We start from the raw sequence: 13,736 nt of genomic DNA on the forward strand, positions 1-13,736 counted from the left end.
CCAAAGGCAATAGTTTGTATCTATTAACCCTGAGTTCCCCAACCACCCCACTCCCTCCCCCTCCCCCTTGGCAGCCACAAGTCTATTCTCCAAGTCCATGATCTTCTTTTCTGTGGAAAGGTTCATTTATGCCTTATATTAGATTCCAGATATAAGTGATATCATATGGTATTTGTCTGATTTTTAAATTGGTTATTTAGTTATGATATTTTGTACATATTTAGTATATGAGTCCTTTGTGTTTTACAAATATTTTCTCCCAGTCTGTGTATTGTCTTTTCTTTACGGCATCATTTGAACAGTAGAAGTTTTCAATTTTGATTAAGTCCAACTAATCTTTTTTTTAATGTTTGTACCTTTTCTTCCTAAAACTTTAAGTGTTTAGAAATGTATATGAATTTGAAAATATCCAAGTTAAAGTAAATGAAAAAAACTTTAAAAACAAATATAAATTGAAAATACAAAAAAAATTTTGAAAAATCTAACCCAATGTGTAGATAGAACATTTCTGTTTTTTTAATTGTATAAAAATAGTATTAAGAAAATGGCAATATGGACATTAAGAAAAAATGGGAAATGAAACTGGACCACACCCTCACACCATGCACAAAAATAAACTCATAATGGCTTAAAGACTTAAACATAAGACAAGACACCATCAAACTCCTAGAAGAAAACATAGGCAAAACATTCTCTGACATCAACCTTACAAATGTTTTCTCAGGTCAGTCTCTGAAGGCAACAGAAATAAAAGTGAAAATAAACTGATGGGACCTAATTGAACTGACAAGTTTTTGCACAGCAAAGGAAACCATTAAAAAGAAAATAAGCAAATAAAAGACAACTTACAGAATGGGATAAAATAGTTTCAAATGATGCAACTGACAAAGGCTTAATCTCTAAAACATACAAACAACTTATACAACTCACAGAAAAAAATGAAAAAACAAAACAAAAAACAAAAACAGAAACAATAACCCAATTGAAAAATGGGCACAAGACCTGAATAGACATTTCTCCAAAGAAGATATACAGATGGCCAAGAAGCATATGAAAAAATGCTCAACATCACTGATTATTAGAGAAATGCAAATCAAAACTACTATGAGGTACCACCTCACACCTCAGAATGGCCATCATTAATAAGTCCACAAATTGGAGTTCCCGTCGTGGCGCAGTGGTTAACGAATCCGACTAGGAACCATGAGGTTGCGGGTTCGGTCCCTGCCCTTGCTCAGTGGGTTAACGATCCGGCGTTGCCGTGAGCTGTGGTGTAGGTTGCAGACGCGGCTCGGATCCCGCATTGCTGTGGCTCTGGCATGGGCCGGTGGCTACAGCTCCGATTCAACCCCTGGCCTGGGAACCTCCATATGCCGCGGGAGCGGCCCAAGAAATAGCAACAACAACAACAACAAAAAGACAAAAGACAAAAAAAAAAAAAGTCCACAAATAGCTAACACTGGAGAGAAGGGAACTCTCCTGCACTGTTGGTGGGAATGTAAATTGGTACAACCCCTATGGAAAACAGTATGGAGGTACCTCAGAAAACTATACATAGAACTATCATATGACCCAGCAATCCCACTCTTGGGCATAAATCCAAACAAAACTTTCCTTGAAAAAGACACATGAATCCATATGTTCATTGCAGCACTATTCACAACAGCCAAGACATGGAAACAACCTAAATGTCCATTGACAGATGAATGGATTAAGAAGATGCAGTACATATACACTATGGAATACTACGCAGCCACAAACAATAACAAAATAATGCCATCTGCAGCAACATGGATGGAACTAGAGATTCATACCAAAGTGAAGTAAGTCAGAAAGAGAAAGGCAAATACCGTATGATACCACTTATATCCGGAATCTAATATATGGCACAAATGAACCTTTCCACAGAAACGAAATGATGGACTTGGAGAAGACTTGTGATTGCCAAGGGGACAGGGGAAGGAGAGGGATGGACTGGGGATCTGGGGTTAATAGATGCAAATTATTGCTTTTGGAATGGATAAGCAATGAAATCCTGCTGTATAGCACTGGGAACTATATCTAGCCACTTATGATGGAGCATGATAAAGGATAATCTGAGAAAAAGAATGTATATATATATGTGTGACTGGGTCACTTTGCTGTATAGTAGAAAATTGACGGAACACTGTAAACCAGCTATAGTGGAAAGAATAAAAATTATTTTAAAAAAAGAAAAAATGGGAAGAATTTTTAAGAAAAAATTTATATTTTTTTTACAATGAAAACATTACTGTTGTAATAAGATAGAAAAATTTAGTTTTTTCCTCATTGCAAGTGTTACCTGAAGATTATTGTCTGGGTTTTACATATTTTTAATCAGCAGCTACAGTGACATTATTTTTTTTATTATTTATTTATTTATTTATTTATTTATTGTTTTTTGGGGGCTGCACCCACAGGATGTGGAAATTCCTGGGCCAGGAATCCAACACTGGGTCCTTAAGCTGCTGCACGACAAGAAAATTCCACTTGCCATTATTTATCATAACCCAAACTGAAAAAAGACCTAAAGCTCCATAATCGGTAGAGTATAGAACAAATTGTGGCATATTCATACATTAGATAATGATGATAATAATGAAATGAATCACCAATACAAAAAATATCATGGATAATCACTCTGTTGAGTGAAAAAGCTAAACACAAAAGAGTACATACTGTATGATTTCATTTATGTAAAACAGAATAGGCAAACCAAGCTATGATGGTATAAGTCACATTAGTGGTTGCTATGGAAGGTGAGTATTAAAAATGAAAGAAAGCACGAGGGAGCTTTCTGGGGTTGATGGACATGTTCTACATCTTAATTATGGTGTCAGTTATGTGAATGTACACAGCTGTCAAAACTCATCAGAGGGTTCACTTTGTACAAAGTGTTAACACTGAAATTTTGCATTGTATGTGCTTCTTCAGTTTTGAAAAACTGAATGAACTATGATGCTATGCAATGCTATGGATGAATATTAGTAACATAATATTAAATTTTAAAATTTTTGAAATATTGTATACAATATGAAACCTTTTATAAAGTTAAAAACAGGAAATTTTTTAATTAAATTTTTTTACCAAAGGACTATTTAGAAAAAGAGAGACAGAGGCGATGCATATAGGATCTGGGCTGATGGTTATCGGGTGGAGGAAGGCAAATGGTGAGTGTGGTCGGATGCAAGATGTTAGAGACCCAAGCTAGCTCTCATTTTGGGTAGTATGTCCATAGATGCTTATGAAGTTATTAAAATAAGAATGCAAGTATAATTATCAACATAGAAACAAATATAGTGGGCTACGCTTCCACAATGATGAGACTCTCTCCTGAAGGAGAACAAAGGTAAGACCATGAGCTCTGTGCTAGTGCTTGATTTTTTAGAATATCCAACTCCTTGGGGAGAAGAATCACGACCCCCAGAGACCAGAAAGGTAACAGAACTTTCTAACTTCACTTTCTGTTTTTAAGTGATAGTCATATATTTGTCTGGCAACGTTAACAACAGAGACCTCTACGGTACTCTCAAAGTCCTGTTGCAAAGAAGAAATGAAAGAGTCCACAACCACAGCTCTGCATCATGGACTGGGGGATCATGGACATATGGGCAGATGCAGGCAGAGGCCTCAGTGCTAGTCCATGGGTCTCCTGGCCGCCCAGCCCTCTCCTACCTCTGAACACGTGGCTCCCCTCACCTCCCTTGTCCAGCAGCTCTCAGCTGCTCTGCCTATTTTTATTTTTATTTTTTTTTAGGGCCGCACCCATGGCATATGGAAGTTCCCAGGCTAGGGGTCAGATCGGAGCTGCAGTTGCTGGCCTACACCATAGCCACAGTAACGCCAGATCTGACCCTCCTCTGTGATCTACATCACAGCTCATGGCAATGCCGGATCCCCAACCCACCGAACAAGGCCACGGATCGAACCAACACATTCCTTTTCACTGTGCCACAAAGGGAAATCCTACACCTATTTTTTTAAGTGTGAGATTTAGAATGGTAGATTTAAAAACTGTCATTGTTAGGAATTCCCTGGTGGCCTCCTGGTTAAGGATTCGGCATTGTCACTGCTGTGACATGGGTTTGATCCCTGGCTGGGGAATTTCCCCGTACCGTGGATGAGGCAAAAACATAAAATATAAATGAAAAAACCTGACTTTTTTTGTTAAGCTTTTCACTTGTAGAAAGAAACTAAAATTATTGTTTTTAACGTTGTTTATAATCTGCAACATACGTATTTGTATCATAAAACACATGATGGTTTAGATCAACAGCTGAATAGCTATAATGTACACTAAATGTTAATGTAAGAAAAGGAATTGGACACCAACTAGTCAGGCAGGGAATGGAGTAGTTCTCAAATTTTCCTTGTGAGTGAGAAGGCAGTAGGGCATGTGTTCCTGTTTTTTTCCCCTTGTTGGAGGGGCCCAAAGGAAGAACTGCTCAGGAATCCTGGGGCTTCCTGTGCCTGGAGAGTCACTCTAGTGCACTTGTCAGTTTCCTAACTCCTACATCTGTAAAATGTTCTTTTTGGAGGGGGTGGGTGCAAAACACTTTAATGCCTGTAGCTAAGTTTGAGCTGCTTCGAAGAAGCACAGTATTTAGGAAAACGAGAGTTGGCTCTAAAGTAATCAGCACGCTATGTGGATCCCTTTTTTAATGTTTAAAATTACTCGCAACTACTATGTTCAGACTTTTGTAGGAAGAGCTATACCAGGAGCTTACAAATCATACAAACTTAGTTCCTGTTTATTTGGCTGAAAAGCAAGGGCCAAACATCCCTCAAATGCTTTTCCTACTTTAGCTACTTGAGGGGTAAAAATTCATGGAAATGGTAGTGAAGAATTGTCCAGATAGAGAGGGAAAACCCAAGGGCCACTCGCTCTTATTACATTAAACAAATAATTTCTCTTATTTAAGAACAATTAAGATGCTCTTCCTACAGCTGGGTATCACACCACATCTGGATGGATGCACACGCCCCAGAGTAAGTCTGCGAAAGGCTGAGTCTCCAAGCTCGGGAGTGCCCATTATGTCCATGTGGGTTTCAAGATTCCTGGGGCCTTGCTTGACACTTCACTCTTTCTTTTCAGGACACAATGGCCGACTCTTCTTCTTCTTCTCTTCTTTTTCTGGTAACAATGGTAGACTCTTCTCTTTAGCATTTTTTTTTTTTTTTTGGTCTTTTTGTCTTTTAGGGCCGCACTGGTGGCATATGGAGGTTCCCAGGCTAGGGGTCTAATTGGAGCTGTAGCCGGGGCCTATGCCAGAGCCACAGCAATGTGGGATCCAAGCCCCATCTGCCACCTACACCACAGCTCATGGCAATGAGGATCCTTAACCCACTGAGCGAGGCCAGGGATCGAACCCGCGTCCTCCTGGATGCCTGTTGGGTTCGTTAACCACTGAACCATGATGGGAACTCCCTCTTCAGCAGTTTTTCTATGCATGGATTTCTTTTAGATTCATACAAACTGTATATCCTTTGCAGTCCTTTGAGTCCCCATTGATCTACCTAATTTTCTGTAACATGATATTACATCCTGGGCTGAAAAGTCACCGTCATTCCTTCTTGATTCCTATTTAACATATCCTAGATTCGCTAGAATATGAGAATATGAATTGGGGGTGGGGGGCACGCCTGTGGCATGAGGAAGTTCCTGGGCCAGAGATCAAACCCATGCCATAGCAATGACCCAAGCCATAGCAGCTAGATCCGCAACCCACTGAGCCACAACGGAACTTTTCTAGTCACTAAGATTTGACGCAATAACTTCCATTTCACTTATAAGTTGATAAAGTTGAAAATACACATAAAAGAATTGCAGACTCTTGGACTATGCATAATTGAGGCTCTTAATTGTGATGTACATGTTATCAGACATTTAGTGCTATATGTCACATATCAGAGACAAATGGGTAAAGTTCAATGGGGAAGATGCCCAAGTGATAAACTTAAAGAATGAAAATAAAATGTATAAATACAAAATGGGAGTATATATTTGGAAGAAACCATAAGAAAAAAGAATTCCCAGGAATTACTGTGACTTATACCCAGTTTAAACTATTTCACATATCAGAATAAAAATTAAAACAGATAGAAATGTATTTTAATCTTTCAGCCAAGGGTCTGGTGGCTCCTAAAAACATTCTTTTCTGTGAATCAGAAGAGATACAAAATAACACTTGTAAATTACTCCCGTTTCACTTAATACAAATATGTCAAGCGCAGGCATTTGGTATTCTGCTAATATTTACCTGGAATAGACATTCAGAATTGAAGCTCCCTTGAGGCAGATGTGTCAAATGCAAACTATAAGGCTCATTTACATGTAGCACAGTGCCTTTTGTGTGCAAATGAATTAAATTTTAAGATACTTTCTAACTTCTCTTATTTTCTTTTGAATGAAAGGTGATATACTTTCACAGCCATTGTAATCTCCGCTATTATCATTTAAGATTAGAGTCTGAATATAAAACAGGCTCCTGCTAGCAATGTCTGATTTCTTCAAGTGACAAAAAAGAGACCATACAAGAATCCTCAAACCAGCTCTGCACCCTCACCGGATCAGAATGTTTAGAAGGAAGTGTTCGCAGTTTTATCGCAGTGTACTTACATTTTCAGTAGTCAATCTTTTTTGAGTGCTCCCTCCTCCCCAAACACAACTCTGTAGTATTCAGGATCAAATGGGAGGGAAAGAAAAGCTGGAGTATGAAGAACAGTTCAGGTAATCACAGGGCCAGACCCCCATGAATGTTTGGTCTTGTGCATCATAAATAGACATGGAGAAAGGCATGAGACTTTTCCATGTAAATACACAAAGAGAGGAAGTAAAATAACTGTCTTCTTTCTTAGTTTGGCACAAACTAAACAAATCATAAGGTTCACTGAGGGAAAATTAGGAATTGGGAAAATAACAATTATTGCAAAAGTGAAATTTTCCTATACTTTTTTGTTTATGCCATTTCAAAGAGCAATTTGATACCAATTCATTGATTTAAGTGGGAAAGAAACTCATGATTTCGTAGTTCTCTGGAAAGATTAATGCAGTCATTAGACCTCGTTTTGACCAGCTAAGAGGCCAAGTATGAATTACTGGTCAGGGATCCAACAAAGGGAAACAGATTTAAGGGCTAGAAATACTACGTAGCCAGATACAATGTAAAAGTGATTGCTTTTTATCCATGAAAAAGCAATCCATGGATAGATACTTTCTTTTCACTGAAGTTTTTCTAATGTTGCTAATGCTGCTGACTGTTAATTCAGGTCTCTCTGGTACCTGGAATGCTGGTCTATATACTCTGGGAGGAAGCGGGACAGATAATGGTACCTCTAGTACCCAGTTATGTGGGACAAACTGGGCATTCACTGGCTTTGCATCCTAAAGAGACCAGGCATGGGCCCTAATTGTGGGCAGTATCTTTGAGTGAAGGCTAGGCCTTATGGAATTATTTTCAACTATGGAAAAAAATCAACATTGCTATCGTAACAAGAGAGGTAATAATGGGGTGAATAATAATTGGCAACAGATAACTTACAGAAGTAACAACAAGGGGAAAGAAAAATAATGGGATTTTTTTTTTTTTTTTAGATAACATACACCAAATGGAAAATAAAATGTTGCACCTGTTTATAACCTAGTCATCTTGGTCATAAATTAGGAAATATAGTCACCTTGCCCCAGGGAAGTAGTGAATCACCTGCGTGCTCTGGGACTTCTTCAGGGATGAATCTCTTTTTCTTTCCTACCTACGACCAAGTGGGGTGTCTTTCACTGTTTATACTTTTGAAAGGAAAGAGGGAACTAGTGCCTTGAACACCAATTTTGACTGAGCTTTTAGAGTTCTGAAATCTTTTCATTTTTACCTATTTTAAAAAAATCAATTTATTTTAGGAAATTCCCCTCCCACCAGGCTGAAGGCATACTCTGTGGAACTGAGAGTGAACAGGTTAGAAAGGAAGGCTAGATACATTGGTAAGGTTCAGAAACTGAGGGGAGATTTTATACTCTATGGGGAATCTCTGAAGGTTTCTGAGCAAGGGGGCAACATCATTTATCTTTAAGATTCCTTCTAGCTCTGAAATACCATGAATTTTGTTATTTCATGGTTACAAACTCCTGGAGACAAAGATCCTTGGGGAAAATAATGTTTATTAATTGCCTAGCCTGTATTGTGCTAGATGTTTCCATAGTCATCTCACCCATTCTTTATCTGAGAGAGAGGAGAGAAATAGTATTAGTCTAATAGATGAAGAAGTTGTTCTCAGAGTATTAAGTAACTTATCTACTGTCACACAGGCGGCACACAGCAAAGGCAGAATTTGAATGAAGGTTTTTCTGGCTCCAAAATAGTCTCCTTCACCCTTTTTCCATCCCCACCCTTCTACTTCTCATTTCTGGAATATGCCCCTGAGTCCTTTGTTGGTTAAGATTATGATACACAGAGGGACGTGTTTAGTGTCTCTGTGCAGGTGTCTTCTCTGCTTTGGTAAAAAGGAGGGCGAGATGAAAAGGACTACGGTGCCCTTTGGGAGCCTGGGGGAGTGAGTGGAAACAGGGGAGGATGGCCTTGCAGCTCCATCAAGAGATCTGTGGCAGCAGAAGAGAAAAAATGAAGAAGAATAGCTCAGGGCAGAGGGTGGTAGGATGAGCCAGTCTGGAGAGTCTGGCCATACAGTCATGGCCACTGGGCCTGCTGTACCTCAGTGTCCTCATTCATAAAATGGGGAAAATGAAAGCTTCCCTACTCTCTTTGGGGTGCCATGAGGGACAAAGAAAGGTATGTAGGATACAGATAAAAAAGACATTGTAGGTGATGAAGTTCTATATAAGGGGTGATTTACATTATTTTCCATGTTTGAAAGATAGAATTTTTATGTCTCTTTCTTTGAATGTTCCTCTTTATGGGGTAACACAAGGAAAATTGATTTCATGGAACTATTAGAAGTTGATTTTTAAAAAATAACTTATAAGAACTATAAACTATTAAGACAGTCTTTAAAAATTTTTTTTGCATTTTGAGAGACAAAAATTAATAATTGGTTGCTTTGTATTGATACAGGTTTGCTCACAAAGAGTGGGAAAGACTTTATATGCATTATTTTCTACATCATCAAGAGAAGGCTAGCTTTTCCTTGGAACTAAAGAAAATTTCTTCTTCACTGATTCTTTTGCCTTTCTTGTCCACCTTAAATGTAACTCTAGAGAAAATATTTTTAAAACTGCTGGCTGCTTCACTTTGGAGGCACAGTTTGGGTACATGAAGTGCAGAAGAAATAGCTACAGAGTGTACAGGTCAATGACAGGTGTCTAGTAATGCCAAGAGGTGGCACTAGTAATGCCAAGAGGCAGCATGTGCAGGGTAGGTGGAAAAGTATGTATGGAACCTATAAGAAAGTTGTGCCATAGCAGGGACTTCTTCCTAAGTCTCAGGGTAGATTAAAAATTAGGTGACCTTTTGCTTCTTTCCTACAACTTAAGGAATTCTAGGTATAGAAATACCACTGTTGACCTATGGTAGATTATATTTAAGAGTCATGTCCTGATTTTCTACCATCCAAAATTGCAGCAAGTATCCGCAAATCAGTGTGATACACCACATTAACAAACTGAAGAATAAAAACCATATGATCCTCTTAATAGGCACAGAAATAGCCTTTGACAAATTCCAACACCCATTTCTGATAAAAACCCTTCAGAAAGTGGGCATAGAGGGAACCTACCTCAACATGATAAAGGCCATATATGACAAACCCACAGCGAACATCATTCTCAATGGTGAAAAGCTGAAAGAATTCCCACTGAGATCAGGAACGAGACAAGGATGTCCGCTCTCGCCACTACTCTTCACCATAGTTTTGGAAGTCCTAGCCACAGCAACCAGAGAAGAAAAAGAAATAAAAGGAATCCAAATTGGAAAGGAAGAAGTAAAAGTATCACTATTTGCAGATGACGTGATACTATACCTAGAGAACTCTCAAGACTCCCCCAGAAAACTGTTAGACCTCATCCATGAATTTGGCAAAGTTGCAGGATACAAAATTAATACACAGAAATTGACTGCATTTCTATACACTAACAATGAAAGAGCAGAAAGAGAAATTAGGGAAGCAATCCCGTTTACCATTACGTCAAAAAGAATAAAATACTTAGGAATAAACCTACCTAAAGAGACAAAAGACCTGTACTCTGAAAACTATAAGACACTGATGAAAAAAATAAAAGATGACACAAACAGATGGAAGGACATACATGCCCTTGGATTGGAAGAGTCAATATTACCAATGACTATACTACCCAAGGCAATCTACAGATTCAATGCAATCCCTATCAAATTACCAAGGACATTTTTCACAGAACTAGAACAAAATATCTTACAGTTTGTTTGGAAGCACAAAGAACACAGAATAGCCAGAGACATCCTGAAAAAGAAAAAATGGAGCTGGAGGAATCAGGCTCCCTGACTTCAGACTATGTTACAAAGCTACAGTCATCAAGACTGTATGGCCCTGGCACAAAGACAGAAATATAGATCGGTGGAATAGGATAGAAAGCCCAGAATTAAACCCATGCACCTACAGTCAACTAATCTATGACAAAGGAGGCAAGACTATACAATGGAGAAAAAACAGCTTGTTCAATAAGTGGTGCTGGGAACCCTGGACAGCCACATGGAAAAGAATGAAATTAGAACACTTCCTAATGCCAGAACAAAAATAAAACTCCAAATGGATTAAAGACCTAAATATAAGACCAGACACTATAAAACTCTTCAAGGAAAACATAGGCCAAACACTCTCCAACATAAGCCACCTATGGTAATGACAATAAAAACAAAAATATACCACATCTTCCGAATCCAAGCCAGAAAGACAAAGACAAATACCATATGATATCACTTATAACTGGAATCTAATATCCAGCACAAATGAACATCTCCTTAGAAAAGAAAATCATGGACTTGGAGAAGAGACTTGTGGCTGCCTGATGGGAGGGGGAGGGAGTGGGAGGGATCGGGAGCTTGGGCTTATCAGACACAACTTAGAATAGATTTACAAGGAGATCCTGCTGAATAGCATTGAGAACTTTGTCTAGATACTCATGTTGCAACAGAAGAAAGGCTGGGGGGAAAATGTAATTGTAATGTATACATGTAAGGATAACCTGACCCCCTTGCTGTACAGTGGGAAAATAAAAAAAAAAGATTTATTCATAAAAAAATAAATAAATAAAATAAACAAATGGGACTTAATTAAACTTAAAAGTTTCTGCACAGCAAAGGAAACCCTAAACAAAATGGAAAGACAACCCACAGAATGGGAGAAAATACTTACAAATGAATCGACCGACAAGGGATTCATCTCCAAAATTTATAAACACCTTCTGCAGCTCCATACCAAAAAAACAAACAACCCATCCAAAAATGGGCAGAAGCTCTAAACGGACAGTTCTCCAAAGAAGACACACAGATGGCCAAAAAACACGTGAAAAGATGTTCAACATCACTCATTATTAGAGAAATGCAAATCAAAACCACTATGAGGTACCACCTTACACCAGCCAGAATGGCCATCATCAAAAAGTCTACAAACACTAAGTGCTGGAGAGGGTGTGGAGAAAAGGGAACCCTATCACACTGTTGGTGGGATTGTAAACTGGTGCAACCACTGTGGAAAACAGTATGGAAATTGCTCAAAAAACTAAACATAGAACTACCATTTGATCTAGCAATCCCACACCTGGGTATCTATCCAGAGAAAACCATGACTCAAGAAGATATATGTACTCCAATGTTCACTGCAGCACTGTATACAATAGCCAAGCCATGGAAGCAACCTAAATGCCCATCAACAGAGGAGTGGATCAAGAAGATGTGGTACATATACACAATGGGATATTACTCAGCCATTAAAAGGAAAGAAATACTGGCATTTGCAGCAACATGGATGGACCTAGAAATTATCATGCTAAGTGAAGTTAGGCAATGAGACCACAACATCATATGCTATCACTTATATGTGGAATTTGAAAAAAAGGACAAAATGAACTTCTCTGTAGAACAGATACTGACTCACAGACTTTGAAAAACTTATGGTTTCCAAATGAGACAGGTTGGGGGGTGGGGGAATGGGCTGGGGGTTTGGGATGGAAATGCTATAAAATTGGGTTGTGATAATCATTGTACAAGTATAAATGTAATAAAATTCACTGAGTTAAAAAAATCCAAAAAAACTGCAGCAAGAATTACTAATTAGCAGACAATGTTTATTTCCCATCTAGCATGTCCTCAGTTTCTTCACTCTCTCCCTTTCTTCTTCCGTCTCTCCCATCCTCTCTCCCTCCTTTTCTTCCCTCCCTCCTTCCTTCTCTTCCTCTCTTGAAACCTCCCTCTTCCCTGTCCTTCATTTCTTCCTCCATTCTTCCATCTTTTCCCACTTCTTCTTCCTTTCCCCCCCTCTCTATTTCTATCTCTTTCTCTCACACTTCCTCCCTTCTTCTTATGCATTTTCTGCCTTCTTTCTCCTTTCATCTTTCATGATTTTCTTCCTTCCTTTCTTTCAGTGATTGTTTTCTGAGTCTCCATTTGCCTGGCACTGTGTTGGACACCGAGGATACAAAAGGGGCAAGACCCACCCTGCCCCCATGGAGTTTACTTCCCAATGGAAGAGTTTCCTTTTTTCAACCTTGTTTGTGTAACTCTCATAAAATAACCATGATATGCACACGGCTCGTTTCTTCACTCCAGAATCTGAAAGCCATCTTTAGCCCCACACTTACAGCTATGGAAAACCGCTGAATGCTTTCATCCTCACAGTCCTGGATGACCTTATTCAGTCGGTGGTTGTCATGGGACTCACCATCAGTCACAATTACCATGACTTTTTTAACCCCTCTTCGGGCGCCCCGGGCTTCAGTGAAAGCCTCCTTCCTGGAATAATCACAGACAAAAGAGCAAATAAAACACCACAGCAAGGTTAGGCAAAGTGATAAACAAAATGAAAACACTGTCAACTCCAGGTAGCCCAGCGCTTTCCTTCCAAGATCAACATTGTTGCCCGTTGTTTAAGCTCAGAGACAGAATGCTCACTGTTTGTAATAGATTAATATTTGTTCCAGATGATGGAGAAGTTACCATTTTGCCAATCACTGCAGATCCCATAAACAAAAGGCAGCAGTCCTTCATTCTTTGGAAACTTCATAGGGAGGGTGTGATAGGAGCATGCATCAGATTTAGAGAAGGCCAGATTTTAAATACTCTCCCAGCCACTCTTTTCTCTGTAAACACTCTTGCTTGACAGAACTTTTTCCTTCTGATTTTGGCAGAAGTTTTTGCTTTAGTCCTCACTTTGCCATGCTTACTCTGACATTTGCAGAACAGCTTGGACATCCTCTGAGCTGGGGGAGGGGGGCAGGGGAGAAAACAGAGTATTTGGGTGGCCTGGGAGTGCTTGAGAATGTGGCTGGATATGGGGTGAAAATTCAGACACAGGAATTAAAGACTGGGGATTGCAGGGGTCTGCGTTAGTGACAGAGCAGGGTTGCAGGGGGCAAGGAGGGTTTGGAGTTCGAAAAGTTTGGTCTGAACTAGATTTTAGGACACAGGCTGCTGGGGGTGAGGTGGGAGGACGTGGCATGGAGAGAAAGGAAAAATGCCATAAACTAACTTCAAAGGAAGGAATTTTGATTTAATTCAACAAGCATTTATGGAACG

The 13,736-nt window shown here is 39.2% G+C and overlaps 1 protein-coding gene across 1 annotated transcript in view; it reads right to left on the reverse strand.

The window, feature by feature from the left end:
* Positions 1-13,736, reverse strand: part of ITGA1 (integrin subunit alpha 1) — a 179,671-nt gene that overhangs the window by 64,040 nt on the left and 101,895 nt on the right. Inside the window, exon 8 of the mRNA XM_047763121.1 lies at positions 12,803-12,953. Coding sequence (XP_047619077.1) covers positions 12,803-12,953 — 151 coding nt within the window. The remainder of the gene's footprint in view (positions 1-12,802; positions 12,954-13,736) is intronic.

The sequence above is a fragment of the Phacochoerus africanus genome, chromosome 1 (assembly GCF_016906955.1).
Source record: "Phacochoerus africanus isolate WHEZ1 chromosome 1, ROS_Pafr_v1, whole genome shotgun sequence".
Taxonomy (NCBI): domain Eukaryota; kingdom Metazoa; phylum Chordata; class Mammalia; order Artiodactyla; family Suidae; genus Phacochoerus; species Phacochoerus africanus.